Genomic DNA, 26,191 nt, shown 5'->3' on the forward strand with positions numbered 1-26,191 from the left:
CCACCCCCAGGACCTGTGACCAAGCCACCTGCACAGGATCACAAACAAGGCATAAACAGCACTAATTTGAGTAAATGTCGCTAAATAAAGGCTGTGCCAACACCGCCCTGTTCCCCATGGGGATATGACGAAGTTCACAGCTGCATCAGTGTTATTTACAGATACTTACTGTTCGACCCTGTGAACCACTATGTGGCAGGGGTTAACTGGACTGACCAGTGTCTGACAATCAGGACAGGACTGAATTAAAAGGACCATGCCCAGATCATTAATGACACGTTTTAGAGATCCCAATCCAGTCTCCCAAAATCCAATGAGAGGGGATCTTTAGAAAAAAAGTCTTGCACAACACAAAAATGCAGGATATTATAAGATAACATTTCACAAATAAAAATAAGACAAGATGCTTCCTAGTGTCGTCATTACACAAAAGTTGATTCAGAATCACACGACCCGAGCATTTATTTGGAAGAATTTTTTTACCATTCATTGCATAATACGCAACCGTCTGTGGACAAGTGGTGTCGGAATGCACGGTGGGTGGTGGTACACTAAACGCAAGATAAGAGAAGAGAGGGGGTGATGTCCCACACAGGGCCCACTGTCAGTGAGATCGATCATTAGAGTGAGGATAAAAATCAGAATAAGGTTTAATATCAATGTCTTATGTCGTAGAATTTGATGTTTTGCGGCAAGGTTCAGTACAGTGAACGGCAAAGCATGGAAACAATTATAAATATTTAATACATACAATTCCAAATATATTAAAATTACAATAAAATAAAAATAATATAGAAACATAGAAAACATACAACACAATACAGGCCCTTCGGCCTGCAAAGTTCTGCCGAACATGTCCCTACCTCAGAAATTACTAGCCTTACCTGTAGCACATTATCTTATATAGGTATCTCCGTATACCTATCTAAAAGCCTCTTAAAAGACGCTATCGTATCTGCCTCCACCGCCGTTGACAGCAGCCCATTTCTCGCACACCACTCTCTGAGTAATAAAAACTTACTTCTGACATCTCCTCTGTACCAACTCCCCAGCCCTATAAACCTGTGCCCTCTTGTGGCAATCATTTCAGCCCTGAGTAAAAGCCTCTGACTATCCAAACGATCAATGCCTCTCATCATCTTGTATACCTCTATCAGGCCATCTCTCATCCTCCTTCAATCCAAGGAGAAAAGGCCGGGTTCCCTCAACCTATTCTCATAAGGCATGCTCCCCAATCCAGTCAACATCCTTGTTCATCTCTTCTGCACCCTTTCTACGACTTCCACCTCCTTCCTGTAGTGAGGCGACTAGAATTGAGCACAGTACTCCAAGTGGGGTCTGACCAGGACCCTATATAGCTGCCACATTAGCTCTCAGCTCCTAAATTCATTTGCACGATTGAGGAATTCCAATACAACATACGCCTTCTTAACCACAGAGTCAAAATGCGTATCTGCTTTGAGTGCCCTATGGACTCGGATCCCAAGATCCCTCTTATCCTCCACACTGCCAAGTCTTACCATTAATACAATATTCTGCCATCATATTCGCCCTACCAAAATGAACCACTTCACACTTATTTGGGTTGAACTCCATCTGCCACTTGTCAGCTCAGTTTTGCATCTTATCAAAGTCCCGCCATGATCTTTGACAGCCCTCCGCAGGAAGAGTAAGGGTCCCAGAACAAATCCCTGAGGCACTCCACTGGTTACCGACCTCCATGCAGAATATGACCCGTCTACGACCATTCTATGCCTTTCTGGATCCACAAAGCAATTTCCCCTTGGATCCCATGCCTCCTTACATTCCCAATCAGCCTTGCATGGGGCTCCTTATCAAAAGTCTTGCTGAAATCCATATATTCTACATCTACTGTTCATCAATGTGTTTAGTCACATCCTTAAAAAATTCAGTCAGGCTCGTAAGGTACGACCTGTCCTTGACAAAGCCATGCTGACTACTCATAATCATATTATACTCCCTAAATGTTCATAAATCCTGCCTCTCAGGATCTACACCATCAACAAACCAACCACTGAGGTAAGACTCACTAGTCTATATTTTCATGGGGTACCTCTACTCCCTTTCTTGAATAAAGGAACAACATCCGCAACCATCCAATCCTCCGGAACCTCTCCCATCCCCATTGATGATACAAAGATCAATCTCCTCCCTTGCCTCCCACAATAGCTTGGGGTACATTTCGTCCGGTTCCGGCGACTTATCCAACTTCATGCTTTCCAAAAGTTCCAGCACATCCTCTCTCTTGTGTAGTATTTGATAATTTGGTAATAAAATTAATGTATTTTATATATAAGATATATTAACTTATTATATAAATAAATTCATAAAACATGCAAATTACCTATTTTATTTATAATTCCATAAATAAGTGGTACAAAAGACGAAGATTTTTAAAAATTAGATAGTGTTCAGTGTTCGTTTTGAAATCTAATGGCAAGGTGGGGAAAACTGTTCACTAAATGCTAAGGGTTTATCTTCAGGCTCCTGGACATCCTCTCCTACAGTAGTAATGAGAAGAGAATATATCTTGGGTGATGGGGGTCCTTTATCATTGATGCCACCTTTTTGAAGCAGCTTACACCTACTGCCTCGCCAGCCGGGTAAAGCACAGGCCCGGGGAGAGAGTGTGAGAGAAGTGGTTCATTTCCACTTCTGCTGCGATTCTGCAGAACAGCGGGTAATGCAGGCTCCGTGGACTCGTCAAAACCACTCTGAATCCAGAGTGGTCTGACCCAGCAAAACATTAGTCCCAGTAAGCCCAAGCTCAACACTACAAGTGGTGTTTCTCTTGGATAGGACAACTGTATCTCACAATAACATGCACTAAATGCGGGAGAAGATCAGCAGGTTAGACATCATATTTTGAAAAGTGTAATGAATCGACGTGTCAGTCTGAGACCCTTCCTCAGAACTCCTGATGGAAGATCTCTGCCAGAAACGTCAACATTTTATTCGCTTGGCTCGAAACGTCGGTTGTTCACTCATTTACATGAATGCAGCCTGACTTGCTGAGAAACACCAGCATTTTTCTTGTGTTACTCTCGATTTCCAGCATATTCAACCTCTCTTACGTGTACTTCACAGTGTTGGTTCCGCGAGCCATTGTCAGCGGACTCTTTACATGATACAAAGAGGCACAAAGATGTGTGCACTGTTCACGGCGTCATAGCTTCCAAATTGAAAGTGCTTACAGTAGGGATTACACCACTAAGTACGTTCAACAGAGCCAAATGCCACTTTAGACCAGAAGTGCGATAAAAAGGTATCTTCAATATTAAATCATTCTTGGTGTGCAGGACTACCAATGCGGAGAGGATGCTGGCTGGATTCTGGAATGCTTAATGCGACAGCATTTGGAAGAAGTTGGCTTTGAAGAAGCCTGAAAGCCAACATTCATTAAGCTTTTGATCGAGGATGCGATTGCTCATATGTTCCAGAGTTCAATGTATTGTAGCATTCACAGACTGAATGATACTAAATACAAATGCACCTCTCAAGTGAGAAAGGAGAATGATACAGAACAAGAATGAGAGTAAAGAATAAAAAGAGAAAGACTGAAAGATAGATCGAGGGAGGAGAGGTGGGACCCTTCCAACAGGCTGCAATCTGCACAGTTAGGCAGTCAAATTTAAAGGTAATAATTGTAAGAACAGCAACTACAGCGTGTCAGAGAGAGGAACAAAGAAAGAAACAGAGCGAGAAAGAAGTAGAGGCGATTGCGAGTGATAATTGTGTGTCACAGTGGTGAGGCTATTACTCACTTTCCACTAGATGTGCTTGAGTATGGCGCAAAGTATTTCGCTTTATTTGGGCAGATTGAACGTGATTTAGAGGCAGTGTGACTATCAGTTTCAATCCCTAATCCCGATTTCCGAATTAGGGAATGTGATTTGTGATTCCGCAAAATAAAGTTGGCGAGTCCTGAGTCATTCCTGCACTGATTCACCTCGAACAATAACCACACCTTGCACAAGAAATGATTTCAATCTCTAAAACGTCAAAGGTAATAAATGTCACAAGACCATGTAGAAAAATGCTGCGCCGAACATGTACTTACTTTAGAAATTACCTAGGGTTATATATCCCTCTATTTTACTAAGCTCCATGTACCTATCCAAAAGCCTCTTAAAAGACTCTATTGTATCCGCCTTCACCACTGTCGCCAGCAACCCATTCCAAGCACTCGCCGCTCCTAGTGTAAAAAAATTTACCCCTGACATCTCCTTTGTACCTGCTTCCAAGCTCCTTAAATCTGTGCCCTCTCGTATTAGCCATTTCAGCCCTGGGAAAAAGCCACTGACTATCCACACGATCAATGCCTCTCATCATCTTATACACCTCTATCAGGTCACCTCTCAGCCTCCGTCGCTCCAAGGAGAAAAGGTCAGTTCATTCAACCTATTCGCATGCTCCATAATCCAGGCAATATCCTTGTAACTCTCCTCTGCACCTTTTCCACATCCTTCCAATAGCGGGGTGACCAGAACTGAGCACAGTACTCCAAGTGGGGTCTGAACAGGTTTCTACATAGCTATAACATTATAAATATGTAAGTCGGCAGGGAAAGGAAAGTGAGAGTGAGATAGCGAGAGAGACAGACAGACTGACAGACAGGGAGGGAAAGAGAGCCAGAACTACAAAACTTGGATAAGGGATAGAGCGTGAGAGTCCAATAATGAAAAGCACACCCTTGCCTTCTTTCTGAATGACCCACATAGCATACTCGTTAATCCTGTGGAAAAGGGAGTGTATCTTAGGGTGCTAGTACAAGACCAGACGATTTGATTGAGATTTCCACATTTCAGGTTAGGTCCAGAGAACTGGAGAGTTTTTCTTTTAAAACTTCCAGCTGCCTTTTGTATCATCAGATACGTTTTCAGGTTCCTGTGCCAGGTTAAATAATTTCACACAATCCAACACTTCCAATGAATTTACAACTAATATTGATTATTAATATAATCATTCTTCCATCTGTCAATTTATTTATGTATTTGTTGTTTCTGCACAATTTGTCTTCTTCGGCACAATGGTTGCATGTCCGTCTTCGTTTTTGCGTGTTTTACTTGACTCCATTTTGTTTCTAAGTGTCTACTGCGAATGCCTGCAGGAAATTGAATCTCAGCCTTTTACAATTAACTTAATTTGAATTTTCAACTTTATGATCCCAAACTTAGGGTCGCATCTTATTTAAATAACGTAATTTAATCAATCCAATGGTAACTGTATAATAGTCATCACTGCGAGTTGATGGCGAAGGTATCGTCAAGATGGGGGAATGTTAGGTATTGTGCGGATTTGATAAATGTGACCTTGAACGGTTTAGACCTCAATAATTATTGGGGCAGAATCGATGGTGCCGAATGCTTTATGTTTTTGCAGACAACATCTGCCGATATAGACATCTAAAATCAGTTTTAACTGAGTCTTTACTAACTTCGACAGGACTGGATACGTGACACAAATGAAGCTGAAACATTTCAGAAGTAAGAAGTTAAGGCTTTGAATATAAGTGAGATCGCCATTCTCAGATTCCAACTGTCGGGCGGTCTGTCTCCGCCCCATCCTTTCCCTGGCGCCTCCCACTCATTAACATACCCGTTAAAAAAAACAGACCAGGGGCCACCGGTTTGCAGAGGCTGCAACCGGAGCCGTTCCTTGTGTTTGTAGAACAGTGCGCGATTCGGTGGAACATTGCTCTGTCCGGAGGAATGTCCCGAGTGCTGCCTCTCCTCTGGGCTCTCCTGGTCCACTTATCAGGTGAGTGTCTCATTGCTGAAAAATTGCGACTGCCGCTGATTTTCTATCGCGTATTAAAAGATTGGTGAGACTTCACTTACTCTGCTTCATCGCAGGTGTCCTAGCTGTCCCAGTCCTCAATCAGACACTAATGTCCGGTCCTGTCTCCGCGGGGCAGACGGCCAGCTTAGAGTGTCGGATGCAGAACGGAGAGATTGGAAGTTACTACATGCGCTGGTATCGACAGCGTCCCGGGGAGAGACCGGAGTGGGTGCTTACGCACGATAACGAGAGGGATAATGAAATACACCGAGGGAGTGGGATCACAACACGTTTCCAAGCATCCAGAGACACTTCCAGCAACATTCACATCCTGACCATCGGCAGCTTGGAGCCACAGGACTCCGCTGTTTATTACTGTTCAGCATGGGATGATGGATTTATCTTCGGTCCAGGCACTATCCTGGATATAAAGAGTAAGTGACTCGCTCATTCCAAGGAATTCACATCATAGTCCCTCCTATTTCCCACAGCTGTGGAAAAAGCCATGCAGGGAATAATGATGCCATCTCTATGCCGTGGGGATGATTGCCCTGTCTCGAATAGGAATAGGAGCCCATTCGGTACCTCTAACGAGCCATTATTAAATTTCATGGTATTTATGCACAGGCTACATATCGGAATTCGAATGCAACAGTCTGGGGTGGTGGGTGACCAGATCGATCAAGTAATGTCCCCCATTTAACACTGAACCCGGGTCTATTACTGTCGGAATCGGAACCAGTCCCACTCAATCCCCAAAACTTTCCCCAATATTCAGAACTGCTATAAATGGTAGTCAAGGGCTTCAGAATTGACTGCCTCAAGTTCAAAATTTCAACAACGGCACGACCAAGTAAGGAAAACTGCAGATATTTTAAGGTATAGTGCAGAAAAAATGCTGGAAAACTAGCGCTCTAGTCAGAGGGAGGAGCGAGACAGGTTGGGTTTGCAGATGCCCGGCAGGTAATCACAGTCTAACCTGAACTGTTCTTGTTTCCTCACTTCTGTTCAGCTCAGGGGCCCACTCTTCTTTTCCGCCATTTCCTCGGCCACCACTGGGCGAGGAAATTTGGACATTCCGAAGTGCACCAAATCGGGGAGGGGGATGGGGCGAATTCAATGAGGAATTCGCTCGGCACAGGGACCAGCAGCACCGCATTTGCTCATAATAATGGGGTCCGGAGTTATGGTAATTGTTTATTGGGAATCGGGAAAGCTTTGCTACAGAGGATACTAGGTTCGAAATCTAAAGTTTGTAGAGCTCCCTCAAACATAAAATGCGTCAATTCACGTTCCCAGTTAAGGATCTGAAGAATTATTAGTAAATTATTATTAAACACGAATCTACAGAAATACCAGTAAGCGGGGAGAACCGTGTGCAGGAACTGGTGAGTGGTATGAATGAGTCTCCTTACTCATCTCTGGTGGGGCCCGGACTTCCCCACCCGGGAAGACAGTGGATGTTAAAATTCATTTAGGATTTGTGATTAATCTGGAAAACTCCTCACTGACGCTTTGTCCACTGATGGAATGATTACATCCTCCGCCACACTTTTCATCGTTTGCCTCAGTACTCGGTAGCTTCTGATTATTCGCTGCGGAGTTTTCTATCCTCGAGTTACGATAGTCCACAAATTAATATTGTTTCACTTCCACTCCGTTTCCCCTCTCACACACAGGTAGCGAGTCCCGCAGGCCCTCGGTTCTCCTGCTCCCTCCTTCCCCGGAGGAGACCGGCTCGGGTTCGGCTACTCTGTCCTGCCTGGTGAGCGGTTTTAAGCCGGGCTTTGTAGCGCTTCGCTGGAGCGTGGATAACGTGGAGACTGAGAACGGGGTGACAACGGGCACCGCGTCACTGGATACCGACCAGTCCTACAGGCTGATCAGCTACCTGCGGGTTCCCCCCGCTGCCTGGGAAAAAGGTTCCAGTTATTCCTGCAGCGTGAGCCACAGCTCGCTGAGCTCGCCTCTGCGTCACACCATCTCTTCGTTGGTCTGTTCGCAGTGAGGCCGCGCCAGTTGACAGCACACGTGTATTGCTTCCACTGACTGGGACTGTGCAGCAGCGTTGTGTAATGCAATTCTTCATTAATATCCGCATCTGGGAAAAAACAAATGTTCAGCTAGCGCGAAGACTGCCCGTCTTTTGCAACACGTAATTATCTGGAAAATTATATCCACTGTGCTGAGTCTGATTTCTGCTGTGTGTAGAATGTAGCGATCTCCCTGTGACTGTGTTATGATTGGATCTTGTGTATCACAACTCTTAGTAAAGATGTAACTACTGGTTGGTTTATCATGGTCTGTCTTTACTCGCGGGAGATTGCTGGCAGATAACGAGCCGTCTGCAAGCCGAGTCACACAGAATTACGCTCAAATCCACTCAGTAATCTTATTCCACCGTTCCTGGTCAAAGCAGATCTCTCTGTCCTGCGCTGGCCTCTTCCGTCTTCGTTAATCTCCCACCATCACAGGGAATTTCTCTTCCATGTCGTCCTGTTCATCTGCCCTTAATTTCGTACCATCATTGTGTCAGGGAGATCAAATTTCTCACTGTATTTTGGCTATATGCTGATCTTGAATGAGATAGTTACGCTGCAAAGGTGCTTACTCGAGCTTTAGCCATTCTCTACACCTGATGTTATCTGTTCTCTTAGTTCCACCACAAAGACCAAATGATCTCTTTGTACACCTCTATTCCACGTCAAACGCATACTACCCCCCCCCCCCCATCCACCCAGCCGGTACACACACGAGCACACAAGCATATAACCTCCCAGGAGACTCAGAAAATTACCTTCAGTAACGTCTGACTATCTATGGTCGACGTTGTTCTAATCAGGGTGTAGGTATCTGCTCCATTTCATATCTGTCACCCCTTAGACATGTTATCCGATCCCGTACACAAAACCTCCGCGAGGGAATGTTTTAAAGGACTGGGCAAGTGAACATTTTACATCAACACACAGAAACCAGAGTAGACCATTCAACACTTTCCTCCCACTCCATCAACCAATATGATCAATGTGGACCTGTCCTCTCAGTTCCGGTTTCCTTTACTGACCCACCAGTTCACTGAGTATCCCGTCTCAGTCATTGGAAAATCCCCGCCAGTTAGCGTGACGTTATCGTCAAAATTCAAAGTAATTTTATTAACAAAGTACAGATATGTCTACCACCCTGACATTCATTTTGTTGTGGACATTTTGAGTTTAACAGAAATACTATATACTATAGAATCAATGAAAATCCACAATTAAATATTTTACATAGGTAGCTGGATGGATAGCTAGATAGGTAGATGGGTAGATATATACATAGATAACACTCATGACATGAGTTGTAGAGTTTTTGAAAGTGAGACCATAAGTTTTGGAATCAGTTCAGAGTTCTGGGTTTTGAAGTCATTCATATTGTTCCTGTAGTCTGATGTTTGAAGGGCAATAGCTGTTACTGAACCTAGTGTTGTGGGGCTTAAGGTCTGTCTATTAATCACATGAAATAGAGTTGCTGAACCGGGAACAAGAGCGAGATGACAAAAGACCCCGTGTGCACAAGTTTAAGTTAAATCCTGCCTGATTAATAGACTGAGTATGACTGAGTTGACGGGTGTGTTTAACAGGCCCATGAACTCACAGAAAATTTAGATAAATTTCGCACAAATCATTCACTACGTTAACTGCGGAAATCTGTTAGGGTTGCTTTGAAGGTGGGGGTGTAGATGGAACGGCAGCGATAAGCACATCTTACAATACCCGAGGGCAGGGACAGAGTGGTACAAATCCAAGCTTATAAACAGATAAATATTTAACGGGTTTCTTTAGAAGAAGAAGGGGATTCCAACCAAGGTACGCAGTGATTGTGAGCTGGCTGATGCTCCGTAAGTGTGTTTCACTGAAAAGGACTGAGTGGTATTTCCAGCTGGATCTGATCCCATTTTACAGAGGCGATTATTGCACAGGTTTGTATCCCTGACAACGTAGAAACCTGGAAACAAAAGAAATTTTGAAAATACCGGAAATCTAAAGAAACACTCACATAAAATCACAAATTGCTGGAGGAATGGAAAGGAATAAAGAGTCGACTTTCCATGCCCAATATGCAGCGGAAACATTGTAAAACAGTCGGTTAAATTCACCATATCATGAGAACGCTCCATCCTGACCCCCTTCGTGGATGTCGAGATATAAATTTATTTTCCACATCGGCATTACCTCTACATGTCAACTACAACGGCAATATGCAAACTAAATATTATGGTATACTGAACTAATAATGATACTGAATATAAACAGTTCAGATCTCATATTGGAAAGGTGAGCACGAATGATGTGGTGAAGGTAGAATTCACCCATTCGCCGGAATATAGTCAGTAGACAAGGTTCAACAGTTAAAACAAGCGGCGTTCGCATCTCTTCACCGCCTGTTACCCGTTCTTTTAATCCCCTACAATCGGGCATTTTCAGCACTGGGACAAGAACTGTTCGGATGGGAAACAACTTGCTCTCCCGATCCGTGAGACGACTGAACTCCCTGTCACCACCCAGGTCTCTTCACTTAGGAAGCGCCTATAACGTTACATTGTTTACGTTTTAATTTCTGTCGTAAATACACCTGATACTAAAACTCAGTCTTCTTGAATCTGTTTTATTATATGTTAATTAATTTCTAGTAATATTATGTCATGTGTTTTGTGTCAATTCTATGCTCTATGTAATAGGCTGCTTACAAACCTTCTAAATATACGTCTTCTGAGTTACTCTCACTGACATCTACAGCCTGAAATTCGCCTTTAAACAACGTCCTTTTGAACCTTCCTCAACTGCCGATCTCATGATCTTCTGAAGGACTGAGCAGACATAACTCTCAAGCATGCAGGAATGGCGGTTTTAAGCGGACGAAGGTACATGGTCATGGCCGGAAGAGAAGGGGGAGGGGTGGACTCCAGACCAGACTGAACTGCCAAGCAATGAGCGGTCCTCCAGCCAGCTCCTTGTTAGCAAATGTACATTCGCTGCAGAACAAGACCGAGGACCTAAAGGCAAGATTGCTGTATCGGAAGGAAATCAGGTATAAGACCCACCGGATTCTCGATACAGAGGGTGGAACGGACTGCAGATTCGGAGAGGCAAAATTTGAGAGTCTGTGTTGCAGGATAAACTCTCGGTGGCACACGGAGCTGGCCGTTTTATTTTCTTCTAGTCCCTCCCAACGGGATCATCTAACGATTCAGTGCTGACCATTCTACTTATCAAGGGAGTATTTCTTCGTGCTCCTGAGCGCAGTTTCCATGCAGCCAAAAGTTGACATTAATCAAACGGTCGAGATATCGAATGTTGCTATCGCCAAACAAGACACGGTCCACCCCGACGTTTTTCAGATCATAGTCGATGACTTCAAACAGGCTAGGGCTATTGAAGAAATCTCAGCACATTTATCATTAACATCAAAGGTGCAGCAGCATTCCCAACATTCTATAATAAGGAATGAGTTAAAATAAGGAATTCCAACCGTTCCAACCCTAGACCGCATTTCGAGACATCAGATCACTTGGCCGACCGTCTGCGACCTCCATGCAAGCACAGGCTGAAGACCAAGGTTCCAGATACATCAGTACAGCAGAAAATGTTCCCACACCAACGAAAAGGTAAAAAACCTCATTTGGAGAGATTTCTGGAGTTTTATCCATGTCATGATATTTTCCACATATTTGTATCAAATCAAACTAATTTTAAGCTTTTGTCATAGCATAGCGGTTTATTCGAACTAAATGTGAATCACTGGAGGATGCCGACAGCTATGTCGAGCTGTTTTGAGTGCTGTTACTCCTTAGAAGAAGAGAAACTAAGATATATAGGTGACAAAAGAATTCGCTCCCTGATAACCTCAATGCCTTCCATGCTCGATTTCATCGTCCAAATATGGGGACAGCTTCAGGAAATCCATCGCAGTGACCCTGTAATTTCATTTGCTGAGACGACGTGAAAGTGTAATTCACGAGTGTGAATTCACGGAAATTATCCGGCCCAGATGGTCTACCTACCCGAGTCCTAAAGAACTATCCATATCAGTTGGATGGCATATTCACCGATATAGTTAACCTTCAATCGGCTGTCTTCAATCACACTGGGAGCTAAGCAGAACGTGGTGACCCACTTAAATAACTACCGTATATTAGAAATTACATTCCCTGTGATTAAGAGTTTTTGAGAATCTGATGATAAAATATATCAGGTTCTGCATAAGAATCGACTTTAATCACTTCCAGTTGACACATCTGCACAACGGGTCCATAGTAGATGCCATTTCATCAGTAATTAACTCAATCCTAGACGATCTGGACAACAAAGGTGCACACATCTGGATGCTCTCTATCGTCTATTGCTCGATATTCAATACTATCATCTCATCAAATATAATCAATTAGTTTAAATTTTAGGCCTCGATACCTTGTTGTGCAATTGGATCCTCGATTTCCTCACTTGAAGACCCTTGTCTGTTCAAATTTGGCAACGGCAACTGCTGCACCATCTCCAAAAGCACAGGTGCACCACATGGTTGTGCGATTAACCTCCTGCTTGACTCGTTTTATACTTATGACTGTGAGGCAAAGCAGAGCTCCAATGCCATGTTTCAGTTTCTGATGACAGCACTGTCGTTGACCGAATCAAAGGTGGTAACGAATCAGTATTTAGGAGAGATATTTAAAATATGGCTGAGTGGTGCCACAGTTACAACATCTCACCACCATCATCAAGCACAAAGAACGGAATTCAGGAAGAGAGAGAAGTAGAGATCAATGAACCAACCTTCATCGAGGCATGAAGGGTAGAAACGTTCAACAACTTTAATTTTTTTCTCAGTTATTATTTCAGGGGTATCTGTCCTGGCCGGGCACGTAATTGCAATCACTGTAGTGTCTCTACCTCCTTAAAATTTTACGAAGATTTGGCATGACATCTAAAATTTTGACAAACTTCTGTACATGTATGGTGGAGAGTATGTTGACGAGTTACATCAAGGCCTGGTATGGAAGCACAGCTGCCTTTGAACGGAGAATCCCACAATGACTAATAAATGCTGCCCAGAACATCCCTCCCCACCACTGAGCACATCGACACCGAGCGCTGTCGCAGGAAAGCAGCGTCCATCATGAAACCATAAAAAATATCTGGTCGTCGAACCTGATCTGCCATTTTATCCTGTCAGATCCATTACCGTCTCAGCCCCAGTCTCCTAACTTCGGCTCGTGTCGCTTCATGGTCGAAGAAATCAAGAACCCAGCAAACTAAGGATTAAATATACCTAATGACTTAGCTTCCAATACCGCTTGTGACAAGGAAATCCACAGAATCACCACACTCTGGCTAAAGAAATATCTCCTACCTGCCCCCCAACCTATCTTCCTCTTGTCCGTAAACATGGCCACAAAGCGTTCAATTCCGTCGTCAAAATTATTGTTACGTAACGTAAAAAAAGAAGCGGTTCCAACGCAGCACCCACCCCCCCCCCCCCGGTGGAATATGACTCGACACTGGCAGCCAGCTAAAAACGGCTCATTTTATTCCCACTCTTTCACTCCTCCCAATCAGCTAATGCTCTTTACAGTTTGGTATTTTTTTCTTTAATAACATGTGCTCTTAACTTGTTAAGCAGCCTCATCTGTGGCACCTTCTGAAAATCCGAATACACAAAATCATCCGATAATAAACTTTTGTCCATCCTGCTTTATTCAAAGAATTCCGACAGATTTGCCAGTCAAGAATTTCCCTGAAGGAAACCATGCTGACTTAGGGCTATTTTATCATGTGCCTCCAAGTGTCCCGAATTCACATCCTTAGCAATCGACTCCAACACCTTCCGAACCACTGAGGTCAGACTAACAGGCCTGTAATTTTCTTTCTCCTACCACTGACCCCGAAGTCTTCCTTTAACTTAAGCTCTCTAATTAATTCCATTTCATAGCACAACACCTACTGCAGAAGCTCTAATCCCCTCGCGAGCTCAATAAAGAAGCTGTTCTAAAAGCCATCTCGGAAACATTCTACAAATTCCCCTCTTGGGATCCAAATCAGGCTTCATAATGAAATCCTCCATTAACTATCAATACTTAAGTATGAATTCGATTTCTAAGTAACTGCAATAGTCTTTTTGGCTAATGCCAAAGCAATTTTTATAAATTATTTCTGATATTTGTTCAATTTGAGATTCGGTTTTATCTCTTCAATATCACCTAATAAAAATAATACTGGGTTACGTGGAAGTTGTATTCCGATAATTTGTTCCAATAAAACTCTTAAATTTATCCAAAAAGGTTGAATTTTAGCACAAGACCAAGTAGAGAGTAAAAAAGTACCAATATCTTGATTACAACGAAAACATTGAACAGATAAATTTGGATTTAATCTATTTATTTTTGTAGTGTAATATATAATTGATGCAAAAATTATATTATACTAATCTAAGTCGGACATTTATTGTATTTGTCATACAGTCAAGAGATAGTCTTCACCAATTTGTTTCATCAAGTATTCAAATCAGTTTCACATTTTTGTCTTGACTTGTGAATTTCTGGTTTAATTGTCTGTTTTTGAATCAAATTATACATACAAGATGTATTTTTAAATTTTTCCTTTTAGAATTAAAGTTTCTATTTCATTAGCTTTTGGCAGTAACATTGTTTGAACCAGTTTATCTCTTAAATAGCCCTTTAATTGAAAATAACAGAAAAGAGTGTTACTTGATATTTTATATTTATTCTTTAATTGATCGAATGACATCAATATACCTCCTTCAAAACAATCTCCTATATATCTATTCCCTTTTGAAACCGGTTATATAAAAGTTGGTTAACCATTGTAAAAGGAATGAGTCTATTTTGAATTAAAGGTCTCCTTGCTAATAAAGATTTCTTTACCTCATCATCAACATTTGTCTTGTTCTATAAATCAATCAAATGTTTTAATATAAGGGATTCTTTCTTTTCCCGTATCCATTTAGATTCCCATTTATATATAAGATCTTCTAGTTTATTTTCTCCTATCTTATCTAACTCTATTCTAATCCATGCCGGTTTATCTTGATCAAAAAAGATGCAATAAATCTAAGTTGATTTGCTTTATAATAATTCTTAAAATTTGGGAATTGTAACCCTCCTAGGTCAAATTCACATGTCAATTTTTCCAACGATATTCTTGACATCTTACCTTTCCAAAGAAACTTCCTCACACCTTTATTCAACGCTTGAAAAACCTTCTTCGGCAGTTGTATTGATAGTGTTTGGAATAAATACTGTAATCTAGGAAATAATTTCATTTTTACAACATTGACTCTACCTACTAATATTATTGGTAACATCATCCATTTATCAGGATCTTCTTGAATTGTTTTCAATAATGGCAAATAATTTAATTTATATAAATTATTTATATCGTTATCAACTCTTATACAAAATATTTTATACCATTTATCGGCCATCTAAATTGAGTTACTAGTCGACATTGACTGTAATCTCCTTTAGTCAGGGGTAAAATTTCACTTTTATCCCAATTTATTTTCTACCCTGATATTTTCCCATATTCTTCCAACATAAAAGGTAATTTACGCAACGAATGCAATGGGTTTGTTAAATAAATCAGAACATCATCAGCAAATAGATTAATCTTATATTTCTCCCGATTCACTTTAAAACACATAATATCTGAATCAGTTCTAATTAATTCAGCTAAAGGTTCTATCGCCAATACAAATAGACTAGGTGATAATGGGCAGCCTTGTCTCGTTGACCTTGCTTATTGAAATGGTGTTGAACTTTGGCCATTTGTCACTACTTTAGCTTTAGGATTAGTATTTAAAGTTTTAATCCAGTTTGTGAAAGATTCTCCTAACCCATATTTTTCCAATACTTTAGATAAAAAATCCCATTCCAATCTATCAAATGCTTTTGCTGCATCTAAAGAAACGGCTACACTCATTTCATCCCTCTTTTGTGCCAAATGAATTATGCTAAGTAACCGAGTTACATTATCTGCCGATTGTCTATTTTTAATAAATCCTGTTTGATCCATATGTATTAATTTTGGTAAATATTTAGATAATCTATTAGATAATTTTTTGCTGTTATTTTATAGGCCGTATTCAACAAAGAAATAGGCCTATATGATGTTGGTTTTAAAAGATTTCTACCTTTTTTGGCAATACTGTTAGAATTGCTGTCCAAAAAGATTCTGGAAGTTTATGTGTTCTTTCCACCTGATATATTAACTCCATAAAATGAGGGATTAATAAATCTTTAAACTTTTTATAAAATTCAAGCGGAAAACCATCCTCTCCTGGAGATTTATTATTCTGAGGTGATCCTAGGGCTTCTTCAACCTCTTTTAATGTAAAAGGCACAGCTGATCCCTTGCATTCTTCCGAATTCAATTCTGGAAGAGTTATTTGTGATAGAATAAGCCTTGCATGGGGCAACTGATCAAATGCCTTGCTGAAATCCATATACACTACATATACTACAGTACCTACATCAATCTGTTTAGTCACATCCTCAAAAAATTCAATCAGGTTCGTAAGGCACGACCTGCCTTTCATGAAGCCATGCTGACTATCCCTAATCATATAATGCCTCTCCAAATATTCATAAATCCTGCCTCTCAGGATCTTCTCCCTTAACGTACCAAACACTGAGGTAAGATTCACTTGGTCTATAATTTACTAGGCGATCTGTACTCCCTTTCTTGAATAAAGGAACAAATCTGCAACCCTCTATGCTCCGGAACCTTTCATCTATAAAAATATAATTTTCATTTTACCAAATGAACCACTTTTCTGCCAACCTGCCTGTCCTTTCGATACAATGTGTATCATACACAGCTGAACATGTAGCATTTTCGTCGGTGTGGACGTTGAGCTTGGGAAATATTTGCTGTGTGGTGACGAGAGACTTTGGAGAACTATGCCCTAGAGTACAAGGCAGAAACTACAAAAAGAACCTAAGCCCAGTTAGCGCTGCAGGGTTTTCTTACTGCTGTGTTTGTGTGGCCTCCGTCGGTCGTGGTCGACCATGGTGTACTGCGCCTGTGGTAGTCACTGGTTTGTCGAGCAGCGTCGACTGTGGCTATTGTGGCCGATCCTGGAACGGCAGGCTCTGCCACAGTTGCTGCATGTGTAGGGCGTCGTGGAATTATTGTCCACTGTCCGCTGTGCTCTCCGTTTAGCTCTCTGCTCCTCAAATTGACTCAGGATCACTCTTTCGCCTTGCTCTAGGTGTTGCTGAAGAGTACCTCGCTATTTGTTGCGGTCATCTTCTGTATCCTCCCAGCACTCTGTATTGATTTTCAAGGCTTTCACGTCGCGCTTGCAGAGGTCCTTGGAGGGAAGCTGGGTTCCTCTTACCTGTTGCGAGTTCTCCGTATAGGATTGGCAGTCTACGTCCTCTATACGACGGACGTGGCCCAACCACTGCAGTCTGCGTTGTCTTAAAAGCGTGAACATTATGAGAGGTTTAGCGCAGGAGAGGTCCTCCGAGTTTGGGACTTTGTCTATCCAGGTGATGCCGACGATGCGACGAAGGCTGTACAGGTAAAAACTATTGAATTCCTCTCTTGTTTGGAGTAGATAGTCCAACTCTCTACCATATGGGGGGTGTTGATAACGGATGCATTGTACACGGCAGTCTTGGTCTTTGTAGCGAGTTTCGGATTCTCCTAGACCCGCAAGGAAACTCGAGCAAGGATCGATGTTGCTTTACCGATACGTCTATTGATTTCAGCATCGAGGGAGAAAGTCGCTAATTGTCGACCACAAGTATGTGAACTCCTGGACCACTTCTAGATCATAATATTCAATAGTAATGACTGGTGTCTTCAGAACGTTCTGGGCAAAGACATTTGTTTTCTTTAGGCTGCTGGTAAGTCCGAAGTCCTTGCATGCCTTAGAGAAGCAGTCCATAAGAGTTTGTAGCTGTTGTTTGGTGGCATGGTTACATCAGCGTCATCGGCAAAGAGCATGTCACGTATTACGATCTTTCGCACCTTTCTTCTTGCTCCGATCCGCGCAGGGTTGAACAGCAGCCCATTGGACTTGGTGAGCATGTAGATACCTTCTGTCGACGTCCCAAACATGTGCTTCAATAGCATAAGAAGAAGATGCCGAATAATGTTGAGACCAACACGCTCCTTGTTTGACTCCACTATGAATAGCGAAGGGTTCTGATAAGCTGCCATCCTACTGAACAGTAGACCTCATGTCGTCATGCAATGACTTGATGATACTTTGGAGTTTCGGGGGACAGCGATCTTGAGGAGAATCGGAAAGAGCCCATCCCTGCTGACAAGGTCGAATGCTTTGTTCAATTCAATGAAAACGACATTGAGGGGTTTCTGTTGTTCCATGCGCTTCTCCTGAAGTTGACGGAGTGAGAAAATCATGTCGACAGTTGACCTCCTTGCGCGAAGACCACATTGGGGCTCAGGATAGAACCGTTCTGCCAGAGTTTGTAGACGTGCCACAGCTACACGAGCGAAGACTTTGCTGACAGTACTCGAGCGGGAGATAACCTTGTAGTTGTTGCAGTCGCTCCTATCACCCTTGTTCTTATATAAAGTGACGATTTTGGAGTCGCACGTGTCCAGTGGTACGGTTCCTTCCTTCCAGCACTGACGGAGGTGCTCGTGTAAAGGTTGGAGGAATGAGCTATTGCTGTGTTTCATCATGTCTGGAGGAATCCCATCATTGCCAGAGCTTTCCCTGGGACAAGACTGTCAAATGCCATGCTGAGATCCTCAGTGGTTGGTTCTGAGTCGAGTTCATCCATGACTGGTAGACGGGCAATCGCTGGCATCAGTGGGTGAGCTAACAACATTTCCCTCGAGTAGAGCGCACAGTAGTGTTCTACCCAGCGTTCCATCTGTTTGCTTTTATTGGTGATTATTTCACCGCTGGATGACTTCACGGGTGCTGTCTTGCTCCGCGATGGGCCGAGGTCCTTCTTGATACCATCACACATCGATCTGATGTTGCCTGTCACAGCTGCAGTCTGAATGTCCTCACTGAGCTCGAGCCAGTATTCATTTGCCCACTGCCTTGCTGTCTGTTGCACTTTGCTTCTGGAAGATCGAACTGCCTGCAGTGTTTGTTTGAATGGTGGGCGCTTGTACTCTGTGAGAGCTGCACGCCTGGCTTCAATGTCAGGGGTCATGATGGTGGACTTTGCCTCAAACCAGATACTGCTTTTTCATGTCTTTCTTTCAAGGATAGAGAGTGCTGATTCGCGGATGTTGTCGCGAAGGTATGACCATTCTGTTGCAGTATCTCCTTTTCAGGAGGTAGCTATAGCACCCTGAACTGACTTGGCAAACTGGTCAACCTTTTTCTGACTGTTTCATCTCTGTTTTGTTGATGCGAGTTTTGTCAGTTTGTTTTGAGTGGTGGATTTTCTTCGGACGTAGTTTGACCTTGCAGCATGCTAAAGCATGATCCGGATAGCAGTCTGCACTGTGGTATGAGCGGCTGATAGTACAGACTTGAAGAAAGAGCGCCTGGTATTGATCATGTCTAGGTGGTGCCAGTGTTTAGACCGTGAGACCTTGTACTGCGACTACACCTGAAAATAAGAGTTAGTTACACACAGTCCGTAACAGGAGCAGAACTCCAGGAGAAGTCGTCTATTGTCACTTATATTGACCATTCCAAAGTGGCCAGGATAAGACAGCCAGGAATCGTTATTGGCTCCCTGGCTGGTGTTGAAATCACCAAGGAGAACGAAATGCTCATCACTGGGAATATTCCTGACAACAGCTTCTAATATGTTGTAGAACATGTCTTTTGCCTCAGAGGTGGAGTTCAAGATAGGAGCATACACACTGACGAGAGATACTGGGCCATGACTGGTGTGCAGGCGGAGAGTAATAAATCCTTCTGATCCATTTTCTTGTGGCTCCACCACTTGCAACAAAGAGTTCCTAACAGCAAAACCCACTCTGTGCTCGTGGGGCTCGTCTTGGTTGTTTCCCTGCTAGAAAAAGGTGTAGTCCCTTTCCTTCAGTGTACCTGAATCCATCAAACGTGTTTCTTCTAGCTTTATCTGCCTTGCGCTTTGATAGCTCACTGTTAATGACGGCTGTTTTTAGCACATCATCGATATCCTTGAGGTTTTGGTCAAGTGCAGTCAGCACTGTGCGGGCATCCCAACTTGAGGGGTGTTGTCTTATTCGATTTTTTGTCTTTCTTGTCTTGTCCAGTAATTACAGTCAACGTTTCGTGGAATAATCCATTATCCCCAGGCACCCAATGAAGAAAACTGACTGTGGCGGAACAGCACCTTATTGGCTGGGAGCTGCCCTGCTTGATGTAGGCGGTAGCTGTCTGGTGATACGCGATGGTCTCTCCCACCGTCGGAAGTAAACCTTGGCGCCATGCTCTACGCCAATCAAGCATTATGACATAACCTGTACCTGCTGCTTCCCATGTTTGTCCAGCGCTATAAAGCAAAACGGGAGTGGCTTCTCCAGCGCGCAAGCCAGGGCAGAACTGATAAAAGTGATCTGTCTGTTGCCCATGCAGTTGGACCCTCCTCTCCATGTTGTTGACGGGTCCAAAGGAACGACGACAGTCGATACAATTTGGTGCCAGCAGCATCGCTGGGTGCCAGTACTGGGTACAGCAGTCAGTCGCCTTCGTGACGCCGACTCCGGATTTAACCTCCGGGTTTATACCCGATGCCTTTCCCGTGAGCGGGTATAGCCGCAAGCAGCAGAGGTTTGTAATCGGAGTCCCTCTCCTAGAAGAGCTACCATCCGTGGTTAACCACCCCAATCTGCACGGGGCAACTGGTTTTAAGGAGCCACTTGTCCACCTTATCCCCTGCATTTGTTTAGCAGTGGGAGCTTGCCCACTACTACTACCCTTCCACTATGAATATACTGGGAGTGCCTAGGACCAGAGAGCACAGCCTTAGAGGAAAGGGACATCCCTTCACAATGGAGAGAAGTAGGAACGGTTCCGCTAGTGGGTAATTATTCTGTGGAATTCATTGCCACGGACGGATCTGGAGGCCAACATTGGGTATATTTAAAGCGGAGGTTTTGCAGGCTCTTGATTTGTATCAAAGATGATAGGGTCAATGTGGGTTAATGAGGTAAACTTGAGTGGTATATTAAACGGGCCATGATTGAATGGCAGAGCACACTATTGGGCGAATGGCTTAATTCTGCTCTTTCGCTTTATGGACTTATCAATGTAAATAGCAAACCTCGTATAAATGAGTGAGGACAATAATGTAGGGGAGGGGTTCAGAAATTCCAACAAAGATTTTTTACTGTCCATCTGTCGCAGTCAGCAATTTCAGAAAACTAAACCATGAAGGAAATAAAACGAACAATTCAATACGGTTCTGATCCATAAGCATTCCTCCTCAGAAATTATCTACATTTATACATTACATACAAATTACCTAGTAACGAATTCTACTCCTCCGGCATGTGAAGGATATAAGCCATCAATTCAATTCAATTCAATTATGGTGCTAAAATTTGTATAATATGCAAAAGAAAGTTTTGACTTTTCCAGCATTGAATTCTTCTCTCACTAAGATCCAATATTTGCAATAAACTTAAGTAATTCCAGAGTATTAAGGGCATATTTCAAAATGGCATTTTCTTCTACAATTCTCTGTCAAAGGGTAATAAAATGTGAGACGGCACGGAAAAATTAGGGCTCCGGGTGTTTCAGTTTCCACTGGTCAACCTGTGGTGGCGATAGAGTGTCGTCTTAGACTGAAGACGAACCCAGCTTGCCAAAGCAGTTTCAGAGACGGCGCCTTTTCAACAGCATTGCAGACAGCCCACTAAACGCAAATCACCAGTGGACACATTGATGGTATGCGGTTGTTCCTGTGATATACTCAATAGGGCATTTTTTGAAAGACCAGATTATCTGCTTTATTAAAGTCCTTATTCAGACATCGCTCTCATCTCTGGTCACAAGGGAGAATGGTATATTTTCCTTCAGGTATTGAGTGGAACTAAGTGATCTATCAATTAAATAGTTCCACTTTACAGAAATAGATCAGTATTATTCCTCTATGACCTTTCCCTGATATCACTTTTGCAACCATCCAATACGTCGCTGTCTTGGTTAAACTCTGATGCGCTGGCGGAGCAAATTCATGCCTGAACAGTTTCCCTGAGCCAAGTGAAAGAGGGTATTCAGAGCAGATACAAAGAAGCAACAAAGCAATATGGGGCCAGGTAGAAGTCATTCGGAAGCCCACGAGCGGAAAAAAAAGTGAACAACACTGAGAATGCAACCTTTCGATGCAAATACATACTCGGGCTTATTTTTAAACGTACGGACATGTTACATGTGGAATAACAAAAGGATTCGCCGTCTACAGTCTGCAAAGGAGGAACAGAGGAAGAAGTTCTGTTCACCAAGCATGGAGTATGGAAAGAATTGGAGCCTTTTCCATCAGCCGCTCATTGCTGGGGAATAGGAAGACGGAAAGGTCTGGATGGTTTGGAGTTTGTTGAATGTGTGCAGGATAGTTTTTTGCAGCAATACATAGAGGTACCAACTAGAGAATGGGCAGTGTTGGATCTCTAGTTAAGGAATGAGATAGGTCAGGTGACGGAGGTATGAGTTGGGGAGCACTTCGGGTTCAGTGATCACAATACCATTAGTTTCAATATAATTATGGAGATGCCTAGGATGGACACAGGGTTGAGGTTTTTGATTAAAGAAAGGCTAACTTTGAGGAGATGCGAAAGGATTTAGAAGGAGTGCATTGCGACAATTTGTTTTATGGGAAGGATGTAAAATGGAGCTCATTTAAAGGTGAAATTTTGAGGGTACAGAAACATTATGTTTCTGTTAGTTTGAAAGGAATGGTTACAAGTATGAGAGAACCATGGTTTTCAAGGGATATTGGAAACTTGGATCGGAAAGAGAGAGAGATCTACAATAAATATAGGCAGCGTGGAGTAAATAAGGTGCTCGAGGAATATAATGTATAAAGAATCTTAAGAAAGAAATTAGAAGAACTAAAGAGTTTGCTTTTGCAATTAAGCTGAAAATAAATCCAAAGGGTTTCTACAGTTATATTAATAGCAAAAGGATAGTGAGGGATAAAATTGATCCCTTAGAGGATCAGAGTGTATGGAGCCAAAAGAGATGGGGAAGATTTAGAACAATTTCTTTTCATCGATATTAATTAAGGAGTATGATATTGAATTGAGTAATGTAAGGGAAACAAGCAGGATGGTTATGGAAACTATGATGATTAAAGAAGAGGAAGTACTAGAGCTTTTAAAGAATATAAAAGTGGATAAGTCCGGATCCGGGTCCTGACAGGATATTCCCTAGGACCTTGAGGGAAGTTAATGTAGAAATAGCAGGGGCTCTGACAGGAATATTTCAAATGTCGTTAGAAACGGGAATGGTGCCGGATAATTGGCGTATTGCTCATGTAGTTCCATTGAGTAAACCTAGCAATTATCGGCCTGTAGGTTTGACGTCAGTGGTGGGTAAATTAATGGAAAGTATTCTTAGAGATAGTACATAATTATCCGGATAGACAAGATCTGATTAGGAGCAGTCAACATGGATTTGTGCGTGGAAGGTCATGTTTGACAAATCTTATTGAATTTTTATAAGAGGTTACTAAGAAAGTTGACGAAGGTAAAGCAGTGGATGTTGTCTATATGGATCTTCAGTACAGCCTTTGACAAGGTTCCAAATGGAAGGTTAGTTAGGAACGTTCAATCGTTAGTCATTAATATTGCAGTAGTAAAATAGATTCAATGTTGGCTGGATGGGAGATGCCAGAGAGTAGTGGTGGATAACTGTTCGTCAGGTTGGAGTCAGGATAGTGGTGTGCCTCAGGGATCTGTACTGAGTCCAATGCTGTTTGTCATATACATTAATGATTTGGATGATGGGGTGGTAAATTGGATTAGTAAGTATGCTGAAGATACTAAGATAGCTGGCGTTGTGGATAGTGAAGTAGGTTTTCAAAGCTTGCAAAGAGATTTGGGCCAGTTAGAAGAGTGGGCAGAGCGATGACAGATGGAGTTTAATGCTGATAAGTGTGAGGTGCTACATTTTGTTAGGAATAATCAAAATAGAACATACATGATAAATGGTAGGACGTTGAGGAATGCAGTAGAACAGACTATTCTAGGAATAATGGTGCATAGTTCCCTGAAGGTGGAGTCTCATGTGGATAGGTTGGTCAAGAAAGCTTTTGTTATGCTGGCCTTTATAAATCACAGCATTGCATATAGGAGTTGGGATGTAATATTGAAATTGTACAAGGCATTGGGAGGCCAAATTTGGGGTATTATGTACTTTTCAGGTCACCGAATTATAGGAAGGATGTCAACAAATTAGAGAGAGTACAGAGGAGATTTACTAGAATGTTACCTAGGTTTCAGCACCTAAATTACAGAGAAAGATTGAACAAGTTATGTCTTCATCCTTTGGAGCGTAGAAGGTTGAGGGGGGAAATTGATAGAGGTATTTAAAATTATGAGGGGGGTAAATAAAGTTGACATGGATAGACTTTTTCCATTGAGAGTAGGGGAGATTCATTCAAGAGGACCTGAGTTGAGAGTTAAGGGGCAAAAGTTTAGGGGTAACGCGAGGGGGAACTTCTTTACTCAGAGAGTGGTAGCTGTGTGGAACGAGCTTCCAGTAGAAGTGGTAGAGGCAGGCTCGATTTTGTCATTTACAAAAAAAAATTGTTTAAGTATATGGACCGGAAAAAATGTGACAAACACATTGATGAAGGAAGGGAAGCAGATGTAGTGTATATGGAATTCAGCAAGGCATTTCTTTTTCTTTTTCAGTATTTTTATTCAGAAGATAAAACAAGATTTACAGAATGCAACACATTGATGCATCTCAACATAAAGTGTGTACATTCATATACTGTAATAAAATTGATCAAAATGTTATAGCATATCACATAAAGGTATACCACACGGTAATCAAAAATTTAAAGATAGGTCATACATTATAAAAGAAATTTTTATATAAAAAGTCAACCCCCTACCAACTACCAAAGAAAAAAGCTGATGGATGATAATGGATAATTAGAAAAAAAAACATATTCGCTTAAGAGGAGAAGATAGAAATATACATAAAAGTCTGTGCACTGTTAGGCTTTATAAATTGGAAAAGTAATTTAGGAAAGGTCCCCAGATATCGTAAAAAGATAGTTTCGAATTTAAGACTGAGCAGCGGATCTTCTCTAAATTTAAATAAGACATAATATCACTTAGCCATTGAAGATGTGTAGGAGGGGTAGACTCCTTCCTTTTAAGCAAGATTGCTCTCCTTGCTAAAAAAAGAAGTAAAAACTAAAACCTGTAGGTTAGGAGCATTTAAAGTTATATCTTCATTTGCAATAATACCAAACAAGGCGGTAAGGGGATTTGGGTCAAATTGGACCCTAAAAGATTGTGAGAAGGTATGAAATACTTCCCGACAAAACTTTTCAATTTTAGGACAAAACCAAAACATATGAATTACAGAGGCATCGGCAGAGTTGCATTTATTACAAAGTGGTGAACCGTTCGGATAAAAACTGGACAGCTTCTGTTTAGAAATGTAAGCCCTATGAGCCACTTTAAATTGTAGAAGAGAATGACGAGCACAGAAAGATGATTTATTAACCCGTTTAAGGATTTTATTCCATCTTTCATCAGAAATCTGACAGTTTAGGTAATCCTCCCAAGCTTTTTTTTTATTTTATCTAAAAAGTCTTGTCTAGGATCAATCAACAATTTACAGATACCGGTAATAGAGCCATTAACAAATGGTTTTAAATTTAAAAGATTGTCCAGTAAATTTTATCAGGATCTATAGGAAAAGTAGTTAATTAGAAACGTAAGAAATCTCTAATTTGAAGGTATCTGTAAAAATTTGTTTTTGGCAGTGCAAATTTAGTTGACAATTGGTCAAATGAAGCAAGAGACCCTGAGATAAATAGGTCCCAAAAACACTTAATACCTAGTTCATCCCAATCTTTAAAGACTTTGTCAGTCATGAAAGGGATAAAAAAAATTAAGGAGATTGGGAGATGAGAATGAAAAATTCGCTAAACCAAAAAATTTTCTAAATTGAGACCAGATCCTTAAACGTTGCTTAACAATTATATTATCTGTTACTTTATTTGCTGAAAAAAAGAGTATGATCTAAGAAGAGAGGCAATAGAGGAATTTTTTACAGAATTAACTTCTAAGGAGACCCATGAGGGCCAATTTTTACGATAAATATAATAGGACCAAAAAGTAATATTCCTTATATTGGCAGCCCTAAAATCCTAAATCCCTATAGGTAAAACCTAAAATTGGGTAAGGTTAATCCACCCGTCTCTTTATTTCTTTGT

The 26,191-nt window shown here is 41.8% G+C and overlaps 1 protein-coding gene across 1 annotated transcript; it reads left to right on the forward strand.

The window, feature by feature from the left end:
- Nucleotides 1-5,644: 5,644 nt before the first annotated feature.
- Nucleotides 5,645-8,095, forward strand: LOC132398874 (immunoglobulin lambda-1 light chain-like). Its single transcript, XM_059978708.1, has 3 exons — nt 5,645-5,781; nt 5,877-6,236; nt 7,482-8,095. The coding sequence occupies exons 1-3, from the start codon at nt 5,733-5,735 to the stop codon at nt 7,808-7,810; spliced, it is 738 nt and encodes a 245-aa protein (XP_059834691.1). The 5' UTR covers nt 5,645-5,732; the 3' UTR covers nt 7,811-8,095.
- The last annotated feature ends 18,096 nt before the right edge of the window (nt 8,096-26,191 follow it).

Source organism: Hypanus sabinus, chromosome 9 (genome assembly GCF_030144855.1).
Source record: "Hypanus sabinus isolate sHypSab1 chromosome 9, sHypSab1.hap1, whole genome shotgun sequence".
Lineage (NCBI taxonomy): Eukaryota > Metazoa > Chordata > Chondrichthyes > Myliobatiformes > Dasyatidae > Hypanus > Hypanus sabinus.

Bases quoted from the DNA above. Each gene is read 5' to 3' on its own strand.
- LOC132398874 (XM_059978708.1), top strand. From the start codon at position 5,733: ATGTCCCGAGTGCTGCCTCTCCTCTGGGCTCTCCTGGTCCACTTATCA. The intron at 5,782-5,876 runs GTGAGTGTCTCA...GCTTCATCGCAG, and splicing joins TCTCCTGGTCCACTTATCAG to GTGTCCTAGCTGTCCCAGTC. The intron at 6,237-7,481 runs GTAAGTGACTCG...TCTCACACACAG, and splicing joins CACTATCCTGGATATAAAGA to GTAGCGAGTCCCGCAGGCCC.